Consider the following 23,107-nt stretch of genomic DNA (forward strand, 5'->3'; position numbering starts at 1 on the left):
ACAATGATGAGTACCTAGCAATCTGACCTTGGCTTGGAAATTTATCTCATGTGAGCCAGTTTGTCTTGAAATAGCCAGCTATAGTTCTGGAAAGGGAGGGGATGGAAACTGGTCAAAATCAGCATTAAGACTTCCCAAAAAGAGTGGTCTTGGAAGAAAGAACAGGATGGCTGCATCTCTACCCCAAAGTCTGGTATGAAAACATGGAAGCATTATTTAGTCCCACTATTGCCTAAAATAGGAGGGATGGAGATACCAAAGATGACCTCTTATTTAACAACCTTCCCCTTTCCCAGAACAGTCTCTAATACAGGCTCAAACTTCTGATGGACCAGAGGATCATCACCAGCGAATTGCACCAATACAGCCACAGACGTCACAGCGGAACCAATATTATGGCTTTTGTTTGGATAACTCTTCACAAAAAAACTTGTACCAAAAGCCATTTATCTTCAGGTGAATGCTCAAAAGAGACGCTATTTTCTCCCAGAAAAAGTGGCAATTTGTCATACAAGCTTGGTAACTGGTAATGCACATCCCAAGCTGCTGCGAATAAAAACAACATCTATTTCACTTCTTGTCAATGGGAGCAGATAGCAGTCTGGTGTGCAACATACTTTGAAGGGCTTCAATTGTGAGAAAATTGGGTAGGGGGTTGCAACTGTTTTCCTGAACCTTTCTCTGTTCTAGTATTTTTGATGTTGGGGGAACAGAAGCTGAGTGAATCCAAGTTTCTTTAAACACCTGAAGAAGAGTTGCAAGTAGAAGAATGGTTACTAGTACTAGACCATCACTTCAAATTGTCCATTGGTGGCATAGGTGATTGATTTATATCTGCACCATGCTACCAACCAACGTACTTGCTCTGTATAAAGACGAACACCTTCAGTGCCCACCTCCCACTGGATCTGACAAGGAAGCAGAGGGCAGAACAGACAACGCAGATTTCAAGTCTGCCCCACAGCCCTCCAAATCCACTCTTTCCTACCACAACCTGAAGTCCTTCATGTCATGGGTCTAGCGGGTGGCAGCATTAGAGGGTGAGGAAGCAAGACAAACAGACAAGTGGAAAGCAGAGGGTCCGACACTAGAGATGAAGCAACTTCAGTCAAGTGCTGCAAATCTGTCAGTAAAGGTAAAGGTAAAGGTTTCCCTTGACGTAAAGTCCAGTCGTGTCCGACTCTAGGGGGCAGTGCTCATCTCCGTTTCTAAGCCTTGGAGCCGGCGTTGTCATAGACACTTCTGGGTCATGTGGCCAGCATGACGACTCGGAACGCCGTTACCTTCCCGCCGAAGCGGTACCTATTGATCTACTCACATTTGCATGTTTTCGAACTGCTAGGTGAGCAGGAGCTGGGATTAACAACGGGAGCTCACCCCGCCGCGCGGTTTCGAACCGCCGACCTTCCGATCGACAGCTCAGCGGTTTAACCCGCAGCGCCACCGCGTCCCTCTTGTCAGTAAACCAAATGAAATGCAAAAGTCACATGCGTTACAGAGGAAGAAGTAAGTATTTGGGATTAAAGATGTGGCTCCTATAGGTGGTGGAGGCTGTGGAAGAGAACAAGAAGAGCATCTGGAGTGCTGCCAGGAATCATCAGAGATCCTATACGATTGACCGGAAATGGTTCTAGATCTTGCCCTCTTAACTGGAGCTCTTTGTTTTTTTCCATGCAGCTGGAGTCGCGACAGCCGAAAAAGAGGTGGATGGAGAGAGGGTTCCAGGACAGCCTGAAAGACTGGCAGCTCTTGGCTTCTGCTTCTTATGGGAATAAGACTTATTTCTCCCTCCTGTTCTCCTCCCGTTCTCATCACCTTATCTTTCTACCGTAGCCAATGCATTTTCCTGAAGAACGGTTCAAAGGCCATAAACTACTTAGCCCATTTCAGGGCCAAGACTCGAATGCGGGGCGAGTATGAGAGGGAAAAAGAAACAAACACTGAGGTTAAAATGTCGATTCGGCTTCCGTAAAAGAGAAAGTCTTCACCGTGTTGCCACAGAGGCAGCTGGAAAGGAGCTGAGGGAATTCGACGGTCGAGGCCCCCTCAGGGACAGGGTCCCTGTCCAAAAGCTCACTGCTTTGGGCACATGTGATTCACAGAAGCCACAAAGAGTATGTTCCAGACGCAAAAACTTAGCAAGCACCAAATGCGCGCTGTGAAGAAACTGGGTGAAGACTGATGTGGGGAGACCTCCCCCCCACCGGCTTACCGAATGTTGGCAGCTGTCTCCCAAGCTGCCTTTCTCTCCCCGCACAACCTTCATCAGGCAGTGCAGAGTGCGGCCCTTGCGATGCAGCCCCGAGCAGTGGTGCTCGATCTCAGTGCGGCAACCAAGGATGATTTCCGGGCTCAGAGAAAAATCCTCCATCAGCATCCGCCTGTAGTCCAGCATTTCTCCCTGGCACTCGCTGCTCACCTGCCGACCTAAGGCAAGTCAGAGGAGATTCACGCTACACGGAATGGAATCCCAGCGATACAGCAAACCGTTGTGCACCGTTGAAACGGCACATTGAGAGCACCGCTCTAGCTATCCCTCGTGCATTACACAGGCCCTTTCACTGCGATAATTGGGAAGGGATTTTCCATCTGGAAATTTCACCCTTGTTTCAGCGTCAGAAAGCTGATGAAAAAGGATGACCCAACTGAGTGAAAGGGATGGAGCCGAGGGAGGTAGCGACCCAGCCACCAGCAGCTGCAGAGTTTCCAGACCTAAGCCTCTTCCTAACGGAGGGTTGCTTTAAGTTACTCACATACGTATCTGAAACCAATTCTTTTTTGAGTCTGCCACGTCTTTCACTGAACACACTAAGCCAACGTTCACTCTCTTCATTGAAAAAGGTTTATGAAACTTTAGATTTAGTTACTGGGAGGCCTTCCTTTTAACTGTAACTATTGCTCAACCCCACACTCTGGCATGGATGCATTTTAGCCAACCCCTCCTTACAGAAGTTGTTTGACTCACTGATATTCTGGGTCTGTCTTGCACGGCTGCTCACGTCAGGTCAGGCTACAACATCTCAGGTGGGTCAAAAGTCAGGGCTTTAACTCGCCCATTCCAAGACACAAGATTCCTTTTGACCCAGCCAACTGTCATGGAGTCATCTGCGCGTTCAGAATTGTTGTCATGCTGCATCACTTGCATCTGTTTAAGCTTCATCTCACGGACTTATACCCTGACATTCTCCCATAGAATTTGCTGGCACTATCCAGAATCAATTGCTCGCTCAGCCACTTGGAGCTGTTCAGATCCTGAGGCTGCCCAGCAGCCCCAAGCCATGATACTCCCACTGTCATGCTTCTCGGTTGGATGAGGCTCTTTTATTGAAATGCAGTGTTCCATTTTCCCCAAACGTGGTGTTTCTCATTAACGCTCAACAGTCCCACTTCAGTCTCATCTATCAACAAAACATTGCTCCAACAGCCTGCTGGAACAGGCTCATCCAGGGGGTCCTATGCGCACTGTCCTTCTTCGGTGTTTTCCTGACGGTGGACTCATGAACCCTGAGATCAGACAATGCAAGGGCCAGGAGACTTTTTGTCATTAGCTCAGGGTTCTTTGCAACCTCCACGAGTACTGGGCACCTTGCTCTTGGATGTTCACTCCTGGGAAGAGTAACAAGGGTGCTGCTCCATTTGTACACCATCTGCCCGACTTTGGATTGGAGACCAAGGTCTCTGGAAATGGTTTTGCAGCCCTTTCCAGCCTCATGAATGTCACCAATCCATGTTCCAAGGACCACAGAGCTCTCTTTTAACATGGCATGATTTATTGGCACTAATCTCTCCTATGAAGAGCCAGCTCCAAGGAGGCAAACCATTTAGGTCTCTTTTTGAAGGGAGAGGGCTGCTCAAGCTTGCACCTCAAACCACCATCATCTTCTGATGGATGACTTCACATACTTTTCCCAACAAAGAGAGTGCATATTGGCTCAAAGTGCTCAATAAAGATACCTATTTAGTCAGTTTCTTTTCTATCTATTAATAGACTTTAGATGAAGCACTGACAGTTTTGTAGGTCACAGAACTGCAGGATCATGGATAGTCCTAAAGAAGTGTTTTTCAAACTTGGCACCTTTAAGATGTGTGGACTTTAACTCCCAGAATTCTGTACATATTAATTCAGGGATAATGAGGTTGGCCCCAAATTAAATTTAAAATATAAAATTGGTTTTAATACTCAAACAGCCTAGGACTCAGTCTTCCTGCAAAGGCTGATGAAAATGTTTTGGTGACCAATGTCAACGTCTGACCTTACACTTTTACAGGTAGTCCTCACTTACTGACTGCCTCATTTAATGACTGTTCAAAGTTATAATAGTGTTTTAAAAAAAAACAGCGTTGCAACCAATCCTCGCATTTACAACCATTACAGCAACCCATGGTCACATGATCACCATTTGTGTGCTTCCCAACTGGCTTGCGACAAGCAGAGTTAATGGAAAAGCTGGCAGTAAAATCACAAGTTATGGTCACGTGATGTTTCACTTAATGATCATGGTGACTCACTTATCAACCAAATGGGAAGTGACATAAGTCCATCATGATCATGTGATTTTCTGCTTAGCAACCACAGCACTTAGCAACAAAACTGTGGTCACTAAGCGAGGACTACCTGTAATACGAGGCCCTCAAATGAAATCAAACATTGCAAAAAACCCAGAACATTCTGGAAATGGATCATGCTATTTGGCAGACAACTAGGGGCTTCTACTTTTATCTAGTCTAGATATTTGCCTAAGAGGACTCCAGGGCACCACAGAGGTTTGCCTCACTGCCTTTCAAGAAGTTGAAGGACAGAGGTATTAGCCATCTAAATGGAATATTTCAGTCAGGTGCACAAAATGTCAGAAGACTCAAACCTTGCAAGTTATTTTCAAAAACTCATGCAAAAATACTGAAGTTTTTTTTTACATTTCAGACGCTTCACTTGTTTAAAAGAATAATTATTATTTAATTTGGGGGTTTCTCCAGTGCCATCTAGGGTTTTGCACACGTCCCATTTACACGTGCTGCACCCACAGATATCGCACTGCTAGCTCTTGCTGCAAGTGTCTGCAAGAAACACAATTAGGAAGTTGAATTAATCCATTCTGCTGTATTCAAATGGATCTAGAAATTTTATCACTAAGCACACGTCAGCCTGGGCTGTAATTTCCCCTCAAATGGCTTTTCTCCCAACCGCAATTTCTCATTTAAAAAGAAAGTAAAAGCACTCCATTACTCACGCTTACATTTTACAACAAGCTTAACATACACAAACTAGTGAGGGAACAGCACAAGGGGTGAGCGCTACCTCTGTGCACAGCAGATTCGAGACACATGAGCAGGTAAGAGAGACGGGCCTCCCGAGTACGAGGAAGATTCTCAACATTGCAACGGTACTTCTTCAGATCACTTTTGCAGGACTTCGCCAAGGAGTAGCTGACTTTGTAATCCTGGGCAATCAACTTCTGCCGAGTTGTCAATGCATCCCGACACTGAAGAGGACAAGCGAGAATTCAAGTAAACTTGCCATTCGTCTTTGGTTTATATTAATTTATAACATAATAAACCTAATAAAAATATACATGTATCTGAATTAGAGAACTGCAAAATGTTCCAGGGCCGAAAAATGCTCCATTTTTCTAGGTCACACCAATCCAACTCTTTTGGGGATGGTCCAGTAGTTTTCTGGATGTAAATATTCTGGAGCAGGAAGTGGTTCTGAAAAGCTATATCCTGTTCCAAAGGATTTATGCCCAGAGGAACCCTGGAATGGCTGAATCAACATGTATCTGAAGGAAAAACGGAACATTTCCTTATTCCACAGAACAGAAAGTTTTGCACACACCTAATATCAATACGCCACTCCCTTCATTCAGAAATTATCTTTACTCTTGCTAGACCAAAGGATTGAAGTATTCCAACAGACCAGCACAGTGTGTTCTTTCAACCTGCTCTGTCCCAAAAACTAGTAGACGGTGAAGCCTTCAGTGGGAATTATGACCAACAGGATGCCCTGGCTCAAAATACACCCTTGACTGGAGGGTGGAAAAAACTTTATTAAATCTCTAGCGTTGGGTTTCTCAACCTTGGCAACTTTACGACGGGTGGACTTCAACTCCCAGAATTCCCCAGCCAGCATATTCTCAATTCTGGGAGTTGAAGTCCACCGTCTTAAAATTGCCAAGGTTGAGAAACACTGCTGTAATGTAATATAGTTCAACCACTCTAGGTAGGGCATGCAAGAACCTGGTTCTTACTGATGACATCTGACGACTACATTCTGCAGTTCAGGCCACAGAACACAGAGAGCGCCGCCTTAAAGCTGATCCCAATTGGACCTATATATCTCCTCTTTTCCCTTGTCTCTCTACCCAACTAATACAAACTCCATAGCCATGCCTGACTAGACTCAAAAGGAACTGGGTAGTTTGTGATTCAGCCTATTATAGGAGCACAGCCCCTGTCTCAGAAGGTTGCACAAACAAGGTTATCTCTTTAAGGCATAATATGATTGATTTGGGCACAGCATGTTTATGTGAACAAAGCCCCTGCAGTGTGTTTGTCTAGTTTAGGGTTGCATGACTCTAGCTAGTCAGCTGGCTTATCTTCTCCTGGGTGCACAGACTAGAGGAAGCACAGCAGGTGACCGAGAAGCCAACGCTTCGGGGGAGGGGGGAGCAACCAAAGGGCTGGATTCAGCATCAGCTCTTGAGGACACTCACCTTTTCACTCATAGCATCTTCAAACTTGTGGTTAAAGAGACACTTGTATACCCTACCTTCCCCTGCTTGAGTCTGTGAAATAAAGCAACAGTTCATTTAGTAGGATGCTTTGGCCAGGATATATAATTTTAAAAAATATATTTATATTATATTCATCTCCAAAGCACTGAAGGAGAATATATATGGTTATTTAGCAGACTGTTCCAACGAACTCATGAAGACAGACTGAAACACAAGACTGAAACACAAGTATTGTCAAAGGCAAGTCAAATGTAACTTACACAGTAGCTCAAGCTACACTCCATTCTACCAATACATTTTTATCCACTGCACTTCCCTGACTGCTTTTTATCGACAATCCAGTGTTTTCTAGTTTACAAGTCTGTTGTTATTTACAAGGCTGCATCGCCAGTTAAATGAATCACACTGAATCAAGTTCATTATTTAGTAGTAAAAAGTAATCTTCAGTCAAGCTTGACTTCTGGTTGCCTTCAGGCGCATGTGCAATAGCTTTCTTGGCAACAATACAGCCTTATTATGGGCTTTTTCCTCCTCCCTTCTCTTTTCTGTTAGGTGTTGGGCTAGCCTACAACCCTGGAATTTCCTGGAGGAATCTCACCCCAAACCAGACAATGTCAAAGGCTTCTCAGTCTTGTCAGCCAGATTTGCTGAAAGTGGACATTTTGGCCAAAGAAGAGGAGAAAGATCATCAGCGACTTACGGTTTCACAAAAGTGTTCCCGATCGTCCCGGCAGGCAAAATAGAGGTGCCGGTCCAGGTGGAAGTCATCCGATGACAGCTCTGCCACTCGGAGAATTGCCTTCATGCAGGGCTCTGAGACTTTCACATGATGCTCGTTGTCCTCCGACACTTTTACCAGCCCTTTCTCCAGGCAGGCCACCACTTCCCCTTGAGAATGGGCATCCTGAATGCGGAGAAGGAGGTCATCCAAGAGCAAAAAATATTTGGTTCAATTTACTCCAAATGCAATGCTGAACACCTCCCATCCTAATGGTGACTTCAGTGTAAGGGCGTTCTCAGCCAACCAAGTGCTAACTGCATCTTGCCAAGAACACTTCCAGATGGTAACAGAAATTCCAGACAGAAATAAGGAATCTAGCCATGATCTTCCAGGTTTCTTTAGAGCAGGAATTCTTCTCCCCAAAATCAGTGAATTTGGAATCAAAATAGGTTTTGGAACAGATTACCTTTTCTCCTGGTCGAACACTGCCACACTTCAGGAGGTTAATATCAGTCCTGCAATGATCCATAAATCCACAGATCAGGCGGTAATCACTGAAAACGATGGCTGTCATTTTGGTGATGTACTGGTGACACTGATATTCCGTGATGTTTCCTCTATGCTCCACCAAGCAGGATACCAAGTAACCTTTTCCAACTGGTTCATCAGCACACTCTTTGATCTGTTCAGAAAGATCCATGATAAAATAAACAGATACCTTGCCTGGACCTTGTGGAGAATTTTGTTTATCGTGTTCTTGCCCACTAGTCTTGAGTACAGAGAGATGATAAAAACCCAGACTCCCAATTTTCAGGAAAAAGCTCACTTACTCTGAGGATCTGAGATGAACCTCAGCCTTGGCAACTCTAAGCTGTGTGGACGTCAACTCCCAGAATCCCCCAGCCAGTTGAAGTCCACACAGCTTAGAGTTGCCAAGGCTGAGGAACCCTGCTCTGTGGTGAGCAACCTCCATAGAGAAGGTCTTAGAGTGACTGGTGGCTTTCTTACTTACTGTCCATGAACTAAATCACTGGAGAATTATCACAGCTCTCCCCCAACCCCACTCCAAGGGCAAGAACAGCAAACACTCAACAGCAGACCCGGAACCCGGAAGCCATTCAAACTAAGCCGGAGTCTCAAAGCACCTTGCCTGGATGAGTGAAACCAGTGGCTCTGTGAAGGAACCTTTGAAGGCACAGAGCGCAGTGCAAAAGCTACTTGCCGCTGCACAAATGCTAGAAAAGCTGGCTTCTTGTGAGAGCTTGAAAGCATGCCCAAATTCTACTGGGAAGAAGCTCAAGATGAGATCCCATTATCCTATTCCCCTACTGGAGAACCCAGTTAGGCTGCAGGAGCTATAGTCTGAGGCTTGGGGACTTAAGCACACAGAATTCAGATCACACCGGGAGTCCTCTTGCAACAAAGGTTTTAAACAGAAAGTAAAAGGCCATTTGATACCAAGCATAGTCCTTGTCTGCATATGCTAAATACTGAAGGAATCTCATGGTATTTCATGCATTTATTTAATTATTTTTTATCCCGCCTTTATTATTTTTATAAATAACCCAAGGCGGCAAACATACCAAATCCTCCCTCCTCCTCCTCTTTCCCCCACAACAGCAACCCTGTGAGGTGGCTTGGGCTCAGAGGGAGTGACCAGCCCAAGGTCACCCAGCCAGCTTTCGTGCCTCAGGCAGGACTAGAACTCACAGCCTCCTGGTTTCTAGCCCAGCACCTTCACCACTAGACCAGACTGGCTCTTACCCTTTAAAACCTATTCTAGTGGAAGTGAAAGGTTCAAAGCTGAGCTAACAGAGCAAGTCAGAAGTGCATTCCCAATGGTAAACTGAACACACCCAAGAATAAGCGGGAGTTGCTATTAGAGCCACTATTTGTCAAGCCAAACAACTTAACCACAGAAGGATTACCTAGTGAATATCTAGGAATGTGAGGTAATTGTGGAATCACACCCAAGTTAGGTCTTAAAAGAATTCTAATGATACATCACAAATGTCTGCAGTTGGCACTCTTGTTTAAACAACAATAATTTTAATTCCTGAGTAAATCCTAATCCACCCAAATCATAATACATTTATTCATTCTCACCAAGCTACAATTTTTTAAAGAAATCTTTCTAATTATGCAGAACTGTGTTTACACAAGGGCAAGAAACCTGATCCATGATAGCTCTCTCACCCATCTATAAAAGAAACCCATTATATGGCCAAGAGGCAGTGGCCCTCTTTCAACTATCCTGCTTCAATACAGATTTTATTCATTTGCATGAGGAAAAAGAACTATCTATCTTATACTCGTAAGTATGACTTAGTTGCAAGGGTACCCACACACTCTTAAAATGAGCATATACTTGGATAGGAAAAGATTTTCCAAAAATGAGTAGTCCCAAAAGAAAGGCACAGCCAACTCAGATGGACTGCTGTGATTGCAGGAACTTTAATTAAGTGGTGACGTATAATGAATGTCTGGAGTATTTTATAGCTGCAACAGAAACAGAAAGAAGCAGCTATTTTCAAGTCTTCCTACAAGACAATACAGAATAGATTCCCTGAAGGAAGAAATGTTCAGGGGGAAAAATATCTATTTTACTGAAAGCTGAACACCAAGTTTCCTTATATTCCTCTTTAATAAAAACTATGTATTTGACCATCTTGCAGCTGGAAATTAATCAGATAAGACTATTGTGTGCAGTTGGTGTTACTAATGCAAGTAAGTTTTTAAAGAATCATTCACTGGTTCTGTTAACAATGCCTATCTCATCACGAGATACAAACTGCACAAAGTTTTCCCAACTAAAATCCTGGATTGTCTTTTTTCAATTTAGAAGCTTTTAGCTTAGATTTAGTAAACAATATTTGAATAAACTCTCTCCTGTGGTAAGTGCCAATTTATCTGATGAAGAATAGGCTACAAACAACTTGAGGATGAAGGCATGAAAGGGTTGAGAGCTAAACAATCAGTATAATCTTTGGTCAACTTACTGATTCGCTCAAATACTTTTAAGATTAAATATTTAATTTATTGGACCAAACGAAATAGAACTAGCTAACTACAATATGCAAATGATTACAGGAAGACTGGTAATTGGGAGGGGCCATTTTAGCCATCAAGTCCAACCCTTGGCTCCGTGTAGGATCCAAATAAAAACTTTTGTAACGGATGACATCCTCTTCCTTCAGCAGTTACAGGAGATTCTGGAGTACACTTAAGAACTTCACTTGTATTACTGAGAAGATGGCAGCTTTGGGGGCAAGCTTCGCTGAAATCCCGCTTTCCAGTTCTTAAATACACCCAGATGCAGGCATATGCAAAAGATGCTACATCATGGCTATGTATGTGGCCAGGATTTTTTCAACTATGGTTTGTTGAATAAGCCAGAGTCAGCAAAGTAGGTATGGCGTGCTTAGCTAATTGCTCTTCCCAACTGCTTCTGCTAGTAGCCAGAAGAAACAAGCAGAATACAAAAGAAAAGTCTGCTGAGGTGACTGGGATGTCTGGCCACGCTATCTGGGATTCCTTCTGGCCTGTGGGCTCTGACGAAGCAGAAAGGCTGTTCCCGCGGCTGTCCCCAGCCATTTGTGGACTTGATCCGTGCCTTCTCAAGGCTCCTTGGTGGATTTGGTGGGGCGTGCAGAGTGATCTGAGAGAGAGTCAGTGTCCTACTTTGAGAAGGAGCAATGACAACAGCCTTGAAAGGTGGCACACTTCCTCCTTAAGAGGCCCTCCTCACCTTGCAGCTGGGCAAGGGCAAGGATGGAAAAACTACAGATTTAAATAAGGTATCTTTAATGCTAGTCTGGAGTAAATATAATACGCAACTCCATAGCAGTAATATTCCATCCCTCCCTACAAAGAAGGTGGCTTCCAATGATTTGGGAAGAGAGGGGAGGGCCCTTTATAAGCTCTATTTCAAAACTGTTTAGGGATTTATGGATCAGAAGCAGATTCCATCATACTACGGTCAATGGCACCACATCCTTCTGCATGATGCAGGCAATTACAAGCTTTGCACTGATTCCATTTCTCCTTTCAGGAGAGGTTCCCTACTTTCCCCACCAGATGACTCAAGGCAGTTGCAATTCTAAAATTAAAAACAAATCAAAATCAGCACAGAATTCCTGCATCATCAGTGACACAGCACCAGATGTTCCCAGTTATCCATTCAAGCACCATGCCCAGGAAGGGCAGTTTGTAAACAGTGACAGCTGGAAAACCTGGTATGGTTCATGGAGATATTTTAAAAAACGTGATCTCACAACTGCCTCCTCTAAAGTAGTCAGAGCATTTTCTTAGCAAGCAGTCATTATCTCCAACACTTAAATAGATGTTATCAGTCCAGATAAGGACAAGGAGAGAAAGGCACGGCCTGTGGATGGAACACTAACGTTACAGGAGCAGATTCCAGCTTTTTCCCACTTGGCTGCAGTCTGTGTTTACCTCTCGGTTAAAGCCTGTTAAGGAGGATCCTGCAATTCTTTGGCTCAGATTTTGAAGCTGCAGGGGAGAGGAAGTATCTACCACCCACAGTAATCCTGCTGTTGGAAGAGGCTGTGCTACTTAAACTGGACACTACATTCCACCCATGGCCATCTTCAGTTGGAACTAATCCAAGAAAAAGTACAGTACATCTTAAAGTAAAGGTTCTCAATCTTTGCACTGCCTTGACCCCTCCTAAAATGATAAATGAATTGTGCGACTCCCACTCTCTCCATCCCCACTGCATAGATTAATTGCATTCACTGGGAATGGGGTTGGACAAGAAATAAATGCACCGTATTTAATGATGAGGATCCGGAATCACAGTTTGAGAAATGGGCTTGAAGTCACGGTTACTTTTTAACGGGTTGCTCTCATATTTTTCGTAACTAGCAAAAGCACAGACTAAATCTAGAATAGAGATTAGCAGGTTTTTTTTTAACATGTTTCAAATTCCATAGAAAAGAAAATCAATTTAGAAAATATTTATAAAGGTGGGGTTTACTTTTTGGAAAAATAATTCAGCGCTTTCATTTTTTTAAAAGTCCAGCATCTGTTTTGCAGAAGAAGATGGTAGGATTCCAGGCTCTGCCCACCCCCTGCAAAATCAAATTACCTCCGATATAGTGGATTTGCAAACTTCTCTAGCCACTGATTCAAATTTTGGATCTGTAGTCAGGTTCAACTTGTAGTTCCACAACAGCTAGAGGGAAGACAAGAAGCAAAAGGTAAAACTTAACTTTTAAAAAATGCTGCTTTAGGATCCTGTTTAAAGCAATGACTCGATTTGATCTAACACTTATCTGACAACATTTTTCCTGTGATATCAAGACTTCAATTCAGATGTAAATATACCCAAACAAAAATCCCAATCAACCTATTTTCTGTACAGCACAGTAATCTTTGCCTCATTATTAGAAAAATCCACAAGTCTGATCTTTAAGAATATAATTGTATGTAGGTCAGTATTTTTTCTGAAGTTAAATGAAATTTACATTTTGTCCTCATGACAAAAGAATCCAAAAGCAAAGAAAGGGTAAGTTGTATCGAGACTTGGGTTTTATGACCATATTGACAGCTATTCCATCTTACCACCCTGTTCAAAAGCACACCAAAGTGTGTGTGTGTATTCCCTTTCTTATTTGTTGGTATGCTTTCCTTAATAGGTGTTACTATTATAAGCCACTGAATAACTGTTGCAGGCAAGTAAGTGACAGTTAGCATGGAACTTTTAGGAGCACAACCAGGGATAAAACAGAGGCAAGTAGGTGGATGTGGACACATGACTCTACTAATTAAAACTCACAGCAAGCTAACAATGCAGCCACATAGAGAATGGCTCTTCTTTCCCTTGCGCCAAAAAGCCCGTACCATGTGATGACAGCTGTTACTCAGTCCTCTTGAAAGAGAATTATTTTTGCCACAACGCAGCTTTCTCTTGCCCTTGCAAGGTGTTCGTGTGCCTGTTTTGCTTCAATTCTCTATCCCAGGAAGCCTGGTGCACTGTAAGCACAGTGCCAGCTGAGGTTCCAGTCACCCACCAACCTTTTTTTCTTTGAAGTTCATTGAAACCACCAGGGGAATAATTAAGATGGCATGCAATTGGAACAATGCTGGAATTGCACTTTGCCGTCTGCCTATGCACCCTGTAAGAAAGCTGTTGTTTTTTAAATGAACCTCTTCCAAAAAGCATCTAGCACAGAGCAGCAGAGACCAGAGGTGAACTAATTGCAAAGAGTAGCAAGAGACGAGGACAGCAAAAGGAGACTGAGTAAGCAATGAGTTAATTGAAGAGAAATTGTTTTAGAGCACAATCTGAGTAAGGGCTAAACTCAGGGAAATTTATTTAGTTAGATTCTTCTTAGAAGCTTAAAAAAAGCAATTAATTGCTTCTGAAAAACAGATTTCCTATTAAACCTATGGGTGTGTGCACAGGAGAGTTTTGCCTTTCAAGGAAAATGCCTTTCAAGCAGGCATTTACTGAGAAACAGAATTCCGACTGCCTGCATAGGCAGCCACAGAAAAGTAAAGAAGCGTGAGCCTTTTCCACTTGGGTGAGTTAGTCTAGGTTCCCATGAACTTCCCCTTTTGTCAAAGCAAGTGTGCTCAGTGCTTTTTAAACAGCATGTGCCAATCCTTTTTTTAAAAAAAAGCACACTTACATGGTTGCAGTCCGATGAGATTTCATTATCCGGCTAGGGAAAAAGAAAGAAAGAAAATGGCATTAATTCAGAGAAGGTCAGGATACCCCGCTTCCCTTCCCCACAAACAAGCAATGCTATTGCTTCAAAGAAATGTGCATGATCAGACTAACCCTGCAAGCCGCTCTGCAAAGGTGAGCAGCCCGCAGATAAATGCCGGTTTATCTTGTCTAATCAATCCCTACCACTAAGGGATTAGCCTCAACTCAAAGGCGTCAACTAAGTTCCTTTTCAGAATGTTCCACTTAGGGTGCTTTCCCACAAGCCTTACTTCATAAAGCAATATACTCTAGACAGGCTGGAGCTCTATCCAGTAAAGGCAAGCAGGGTTTGCTAATGTGGGTTCAATTGCTCTTAAGAGTGTGGAACACTTCACATTTTTTTCCTGGCCACCAGTCGCAACTGCAATTATGAATTATCATTTCACGGTGAGGAGAGAATCTCACTATGACGAGAGCATTACACCATCCCCTTTTGACCTGACTTAAGCAAAAGCCTAGAAGTGATCTCAATTCAACAAACATCTTAAGACGAATGGGATCTTTTCCCCCAGATTTGACTGGCAAGAAGAAACAGCCTCAGGAGATTCCATTGCACGCAGACCCAGCCAAAGTAACGCACGACAGGCTCTTCTTACTTGCCTTTGGTTTGTGGAACATATTCCTTGAATCTTTGGGGTGCCGCCACTTCACCACCCTTAAATAATTTTTATGAGGCCTTATCAATTAACCATGTTTAGAATTTTAGAACTATGTTTGCTTACATTTGCCCCTTGATATCCTTCATTTTTCTTATATCCACCACATTTTTCCCTTAGGTTAATTAGGAACATTCTTGGGGCAAAGGACACCCTAAAATGCTATAAATGTACTGCTAGATTACAACCTCCATCAATTTCCTATCAACGTGGGCTGTGGGACAAGGACTACAACTGAAGTTGTAGCTGAAACCTCTGGAGGGGATTATGCATACTGATGAAGCAAAAAGTTCCATACACACCCAAATTACTAGCTCAGGAATCCACTCAGTTTCCCCTGACTTCCAGACCACCTCCCTTTCATGCTGCCTACACTGGGACATGTCCTGGTGCACCTGTTACTACCCAACAGCCTCACGTTCTAAGAAGACTACAAATGCATGCACTGATCTAGTTGCTCTTTGGACTTCTCTTTACAGGAGGCTTCCCACCAAGGTGGGCCCTGCACAAGCAGTCCAATATCTGCCATGTCCAACCAGCATGGTCAACAATTTGGAATTGTGGGAGCTAAATCCAAAACCTCTAAAGGAATCCAGTTTAAGGATGTACAGATTTTAGGGCAATGATTCTGAATGTTTCAGGCTTCCTACAAGGCACCCGTTTGCTACCATTTTATCCAAACAGTTCCTTGGAAGGGAGTGAGTAGGAGATGGAGAAAACATTCCATTTCATATGGAGTTCATAAGATATTTTAAAGAAAACACAAGGTGATTGTTTTTAGCTTTATGCTCCAATGGCCACTGCTGTGATCAGCCTATCTTCCTGAACTTAACCAGGATACAAGCTCTATTTACATACTATATCAACAGAAATTAATTTGTTTTAAAGTGTGCAACTTTTTCTGGCCAAAGAGCCTTTGGATGACTAAGGTCTAGGAGCCACAATCCATGAAATAAGGCTAGGACAAAAACTAGTTAAATCTGACTCTTCTCCAGGCATGTATTTAATAATTTCACCTTTCATTTACATTAAACGTTAAAATTTGTTAACAATTTCTGTAGGTCTTAGAATCCACATAGTGCTCTATAACCTCTGCTCTGGGACACTGGCTAGTTCTAGAGGAAAGACAGATGCGAGATTATATTTCACTTTAGTTTTCTGAAGTCAATACGAAGGAGGGAAGACATGCTTTACATAGTCCTTCAATAAGACCTTCATCCCAGCAAACAGGATGTGATATTTATAACAGCAAAGAAGTTCACCTGTCCATAAACAATTTTCCACAGGCTTATTTAAAACAGCTTGTGAGCAAAAGAAAGTACCATTCTAAATTTTGACAGACCTACTGAGAGACATCTCTTTCTTCCAGTGCAAGACAAGTCCCTCCTTCCCACTCTTGTGAATGTGAATGTTCAACCCTGTGCCTTCTTCAAAGACTAAGCTACGATTTTAGTATCAACATAATGCTATTTATGCAACAATTTTAAAGCTCGCCTATCAAAAGCTTACAATAAAGGTAACAGTTACCCATATTTAGCTCTAAGTTCTTGCTCAGAAGACTAAGTGCAGGTCATGGAGGAATATATTCAGAATTTATAGTCATCCACAGCAGCAGTCAGAAGCTTCAGCAACCAAGCACCTAGAAATTAACTAACCTGTCCATACATTAGTCAGAAAACTGGCTCTTGCTCGGTTCCTGTGCTGCCTTGCTAAAGGCCCACGAAATTGCCAGTTCAGAAAGAATATGACAACGTTTTTTATAGCCACCAGGTGTGCCATTCAACCTGGATTGTGCAGAAGATTGTGAAATCTTCCTTTTGGACGTCACCTTAACTTACAAACTACTTTCATCCTAAATTAGCCTATATCACTGATGCATGTTTTTAACTACAGAGCAAACTGTGCTTCCAACTGTAATCTAGGAAAAGGATGTCCTGGGTAGCAAGAATGAAAGGCACTGAACTGTAAATCGGGATATGCTGCTGCAGCAGCCTTGGACTGCATAAAAACGGGCCTCTGCATGTATAAGAACACACTCTGAAGGATGTCTCTCGGGATCCCAGCAAGGATGCAGCCAATCTGCCTCCTGAAATAGCCACTACTTCCAAGGGATCCAAGGCTAGTAATTTAGGTCACTTTATAGTGGGCTGTAATAATAGGCTTCAGTGCTTTCTAAAATGGTTAAAGATGGTGGTATCTCTTTCCAAATACCTAGAAAAGCAAGACTTACTGAAACTGTGCAAGCTAAACAGTGCTTCATGTCTTAACAGAAAAAGAAGTTGACATCCCAAAGAGAATAAAGTATTTAATTTATTTTACAATATTTATAGCCCACTCCACAGGCTCTGGGCAGGGTGAAACACTGTCCAAAATGTATTAAAAGCAAGTATAAGTTATAGTCACTTAGTAAAAAATCCTTGATTATATCAAAGGTGCCATTCATCTCATCTAAGAGCAAACAGCTTCCTCTGGTCTATTTTTGAAATAACTCTAGAGCAGTGGTTCCCAATCTCAGCAACGTTAACATGTGTGGCCTTCAACTCCCACAATTCCCCAGCCAACATGTTGTCTGGGGAATTGTTGAAGGCCACATAAGTTGCTGAGGCTGGGAACCACGGGTCTAGAGCATGGGCCATCCTTACCTCTGGAGAAAAGAGTGTTCCATTAAAAGGAGGCCACCACTGAGAAGGCCTGTCACCTAGTCTAAGCCTCATGCACCGCACAAGTGGGGTGCACAACAGCCCCTCTCTAAATGACTGGACAGGGAGCTTCAATTTTGGCAAGGCACTGCCTGATATATCCCAGTGCTGCACCTTAAAGGGGACAAGAGTTTACTCTTTTTGATTGAAGGGCTAATGGCACCATACGAGAGAGGCAAACATGAAGGATAGAGCAGTTGGAATTAAGGGGATTTTAAATCCTGAAGAGACATTTAAACAACTGATATTAAATGGAAGCCCTCATCTTTCTTATATCCACTCACAGGTCAGACGTCCAGGAAAACCTTCCAAAGGTTATCAGTATTTTTGCCCACTGTTAAACTTGACCAGCTGAAAAAGTGGCCTGTTATCCAGAACTGCATGCTTCCATTCACTTAAATCAGGCGTACTGCTGAAAAACCATTCATTACAACTTTAGCCCAGCACTATCAATTTCAATTGTTTGTAGTTAGGAAAGGAAAGCAGATATAGTTACTCTCCATCCAGTCCTAACCTTAACCCTAACCCACCCTGAAAAGGGCTAAGCAGGGCCAGATTTGGTTGGCACTTCAATGGGACAGCCCAGAAAATCCGGGAGGAAGGAGGAAGGAAGGAAGGACATTTGACTGGAAAATTGAAAAACATTCCAAAAAAAGGCAATGATCAGTGTCTTCTAAGTCAAATTCAGCTTGAAGATTACTTTACCTTCCAATATTAAGGAAAAACTGTTGCTTCCTTTCAGGGTCCTCCAGAAAGTATGCTCATTAAACTTTTGCAAGCTATCATGTTTACCTTTTTTTTTAAAGTATGATAAATTCTCAGAAAAAAGCATGATCATCTGATGCAGCAAAAGAACAAAAGTCTTGCAGGATCTAAAAAACAACATATTGTGTCAAGAAGCCCTAAGGACATGAGCCTATCTGTGCATGAAGGATTATTCTCAGTAGTTCTCAAATATTTATGTCACCATAATCCCATTAGTTTTTAAGACGTGACCAGAAATATTTAGTTAAATTTGTTACAAAGCCAACCTAAATAAAATATGCTCCTTCCCCCCTCCCCCACCAATGGTATGCAGTCTTAGAAAAGATGTGCTAATCATTCAAGCTATTACTTTAAAATTCAATTCCAAGGGCACAGGAGAGATGAATAAAAACTGATCTGTTTTTTTAAAATATATCAATAATTCCCATTTTAATGATTTGGATCAGATTTTACCGTTTTCTTAAAGCAGTGTGTAGAAAATGAACCTAGCACCAGGGTATAATAAATGGTAACCAAAACGTCTACATGCATTCTATGAATATTCTTGTTAACGGAGATGATCTATCCTTTTCTGCAGGTGGAAGCGTTTCCCCCACTCTCTAAAAACAAAAACACCAATTCTCAGTGAATACAGGATTTGAGGACAGAGTAGATCAAAGCAACGTGACACTTATATAAATGGAAAGGAAGGATGGGGACAAAATCAAGAATAACTTCTTCCTGCAGCCTTGGAGAAGCTTATACTGGATATCCGTAATTAATTATAGAATGGAAAACTTTCACAGCAGCAGACTGTAAGAGATCCCCGCAAAGATCCTTCACTTAAGGGCTTGAATTCGGAGACGACTGAAGTGATCATCTGGCTTCTAACAGCAGTAGCCTCTTCTGCAGATGCAAAGGGAAATTTTTTCTCTTCCTCTGGGCTAATTAACTCTAAATTGGGAAATAACTCAGGAACTGAAAAGTTAAAAAAAAATTTTTTTTTTGCAGACTAGGAACAGCAAAATTGCGCTCCTACATTGAACCAATATTTTATCTGTATAGGTTCGCTTGCTGATTATACGGGAAACGCCTCATCGATTTTTATTGTTTCAGGAAACTGTACAGCCGTGGTTAAGAAGAGAAATGCTCACGTGTGGTTTAAGTAATGTTTTGGTTATTTGTGGAGGAAAGACTTGTCAAAATAAATAAGCTTATTGCTACACGTAAAAGTCTCTTTAGTGATGACAGTAGTAGCTTTCCTACCATTAGAAAAACCGGATTGCCTCCTAATGACATGACAAGCTTGTAACTGTTTTGGTACCAAATAAAATTCTTCAACTCTATCATCTGAACATCTGAACTAACAACCGCTGCATAATGTGCGCACCCACCTTCTGAAACTGAAGTCTACATCTATCACTGAGAAATAATTAACACACACTAAGGCAGTGTGGGGAATTCTGGGAGTTGAAGTCCACTCATCCTAAAGTGGCTGAGGTTGAGAAACACTGCGCTAAGGTTATATCAGGCAAGAACACTTTCTTTTACTAAATGGATGATTAAATAGAATCCTGCTGGCAGTGACTTAAATCATTAACATTGAGTTTTCCTGAGCAGTGCTTTAAGCCATGGTTTAAATCAATGTTGTTTAAATTAAATCTTCCCCCTCATAAGATAATGCCAAACGCCAGCACAGCCACGTTCTTCTGAAAAGCTGGAATCGGATGGGATTTCTCTCGCGCGAGACACCGCACATGGGCAGCACAGACGCACCAGGGGGCCACGTCGGGGAGGGGGGGACTTCTCCCGCAGACAGGCTTTGCAAAGGCTCATCTTGGCCTTTGAGCTGAAAGGTCCGACCCACCCAGATTCCCAGAGACCACGGCCACCTCAGAGAAATATCCTGGCGTGGGGGCGGCCTGAGTGCCACATACGGTAGCCAGGCAGGGATGGCTGCAGCTTGCTTTGCCAAATTAAGAACTCGGTTCCTACTGCAGGTTTCCCTGGGACTGCAGTGAAGGGTGGCCCACTCTGGCTTCACCCACCACTGAGGCCCTCTCAATCAGAAAGCAGAACGTGAAGAGAAGATCAGCCCAGTCTGGATGCACATAAATGCCAGCACCTCACTCGCCCCCTTCTCCTGGGCGTGGAAACATTCTTCTTTTCTTTTCTTGTTTTTCCTCCAGTTCCCTTGCTTCCAAGTGTCGCCTTTTGAGACCAGGAGCCCTCTTGCTTTAATCAACTTGAACTGCTCTTGGAGAAAATAGTTCCCTGGCTATCAAGGTGAAAATGCACTAAGCTAATAACTCTTGCAGCACCTTGTTCTGCAAGCTGTGATGGGTATTTAAGTACTAAAGGAAATAAGTATCAACACCTTGGGAAGGTAAACTGAAGTGACAGTTTACTGTCATAGGCAGGCTAATTTCTGACTTGCGTTACCTGTGTCATTTCTGTTTGTTTTAATACAGAAGCCATTTTTTTCTGGAGATTTTGAAGGAAATGAAGAATCACATTTTGAGGGGGTTATGGGGAACTGAAATGCATGTGTTCCAATTTTTAAACACCCTCACTTTGCAACTTTATAAAATAATAACTAGGCTTGCTTAAAATTGAAAGGGTTAGCTTAATTCAGCAGAACTTGTAACTCTACTGACAGAATTTATAAGATGATGAATAAGATAAGGAAAGGAACACTTCTTTTGCCTTTTAGAAGAAGTGGGCAGACAAAATGTTGGCAAGGAAAAGAGAAGAAACCATGAACACTATATGTTATAGATATTTAGTTTTGTTCTCCACCATGTCAAACAGACAGGAAGTAAGCTGACAAATGAAGGGGAAGCAAGCTCAGAATACGAAGGTCAAGACACAAAGCATTAGCTGAATCTGAAACACTATCACTTTCTGCAGTTTCTTTTGTTTCTTATTTCAAAAAACATTTCATCATTTTCACGGACTTCTAAAAACTGGTTTCCTATGCTGAGAGAAGTATAGAAATACTCATTTATGTCTAAACCAACGTCTTAACAATTTCTTGTAAAAGGAAATATTACAAGCCAATTCATTTTCTTTTCAGAACTGCCTCCCCACCAAAAGACCGCAAAGGGGGAAAAAAAAAATAGAGTGCCCATGTTAGAAGGCACCACTGAGGCCATCACATCCAACCCTTTGTTCGGTACAGGAACCACATCAAAGCATCCCCACCAGATGGCTGTCTGTGGCCTCTGCCTGAATATGTCCAGCAAAGGGCAGTCAACCACTTCTCTGGCTAAGTGGCACCTCCCCCCCATATGTTTCTGTTTGGAGTTTTTCACCCCAGCCCAGTTTCTGTCTCTGCAAGCAGGCACCGGGCCACTAATTGATGGCCAAATAATGGAACACGGTCCTCTCTCCTGTAGATGATTTCAGTTCTGTCCCACCGTCAGTTGCAATGTTTTTCTCTTTATATTGTTTTATTGTATTGTTATAAAACAGAAGTAATACATTATATTATTTGGGTAGAGTGGTATTCTTCAGCAAAGGATCGTTACCTTGTCGTGGTGCTGGAGCTTGAGCACCTCAATGATGCCATGAGCTAAACCGTGAAGGGCCACCCAAGACGGGAAGGTCGTGACAGAGAGGTCAGACTAAATGCGATCCCTGGGAAAGGCAATGGCAACCCACCCCAGTATTCTTGCTGTGAAAACTAAATGGATCAGTACAACCAGAGATATGTCGGTATACCATCGGAAGATAAGACCCCCAGGTCGGAAGATGGTCAAAATGCTACTGGGGAGGAACGGAGGATGAGTTCAACTAGCCCCAGACGTGATGACGCAGCTAGCTCAAAGCCGAAAGGACGGCTAGCGGCCGACGGTGCTGGTGGTGAACGGCGAATCCGAGGTTCTAAGGATCAACACACCATTGGAACCTGGAATGTAAGATCTATGAGCCAGGGCAAAGTGGATGTGGTTATTGGGGAGATGTCAAGATTAAAGACAGACATTTTGGGCGTCAGTGAACTGAAATGGACTGGAATGGGCCACTTCACATCAGATGACCACCAGATCTACTACTGTGGACAAGAGGACCACAGAAGAAATGGAGTAGCCTTCATAATTAATAGTAAAGTGGCTAAAGCAGTGCTTGGATACAATCCAAAAAACGATAGAATGATCGCAATTCGAATTCAGGGCAAGCCATCTAGCATCACAGTGATCCAAATATATGCCCCAACCACAGATGCTGAAGAAGCTGAAGTACAGCAGTTCTATGAGGATCTGCAGCACCTACTGGACAACACGCCTAAAAGAGATGTTATTTTCATCACGGGAGACTGGAATGCTAAGGTGGGCAGTCAAATGACACCTGGAATTACAGGTAAGCATGGCCTGGGAGAACAAAACGAAGCAGGACATAGGCTGATAGAATTTTGCCAAGACAACTCACTCTGCATAACAAACACTCTCTTCCAACAACCTAAGAGACGGCTTTATACATGGACTTCACCAGATGGACAACACCGAAATCTGATTGACTACATCCTTTGCAGACAAAGGTGGCGGACATCTATACAGTTGGTAAAAACAAGACCTGGAGCTGACTGTAGTTCCGATCACGACCTTCTTACTGCACAATTTAGGATCAGACTAAAGAGATTAGGGAAGACCCACAGATCAGCTAGATATGAGCTCACTAATATTCCTAAGGAATATGCAGCGGAGGTGAAGAACAGATTTAAGGGACTGGACTTAGTAGACAGGGTCCCGGAAGAACTATGGACAGAAGTTCACAACATTGTTCAGGAGGCAGCAACAAAATACATCCCAAAGAAAGAGAAA

General features: G+C 42.8%; 1 protein-coding gene across 1 annotated transcript in view; it reads right to left on the minus strand.

The window, feature by feature from the left end:
- GLG1 (golgi glycoprotein 1) overlaps positions 1–23,107 on the minus strand; it is a 71,690-nt gene that overhangs the window by 29,375 nt on the left and 19,208 nt on the right. Inside the window, exons 2-8 of the mRNA XM_063312867.1 lie at positions 14,109–14,141; positions 12,563–12,649; positions 7,919–8,134; positions 7,432–7,635; positions 6,711–6,782; positions 5,297–5,480; positions 2,213–2,427 (exon numbers count right to left, since the gene is read on the minus strand). Of these exons, the coding sequence (XP_063168937.1) occupies positions 2,213–2,427; positions 5,297–5,480; positions 6,711–6,782; positions 7,432–7,635; positions 7,919–8,134; positions 12,563–12,649; positions 14,109–14,141 (1,011 nt within the window). The remainder of the gene's footprint in view (positions 1–2,212; positions 2,428–5,296; positions 5,481–6,710; positions 6,783–7,431; positions 7,636–7,918; positions 8,135–12,562; positions 12,650–14,108; positions 14,142–23,107) is intronic.

The sequence above is a fragment of the Candoia aspera genome, chromosome 11, assembly GCF_035149785.1.
Source record: "Candoia aspera isolate rCanAsp1 chromosome 11, rCanAsp1.hap2, whole genome shotgun sequence".
Classification (NCBI taxonomy): Eukaryota; Metazoa; Chordata; class Lepidosauria; order Squamata; family Boidae; genus Candoia; species Candoia aspera.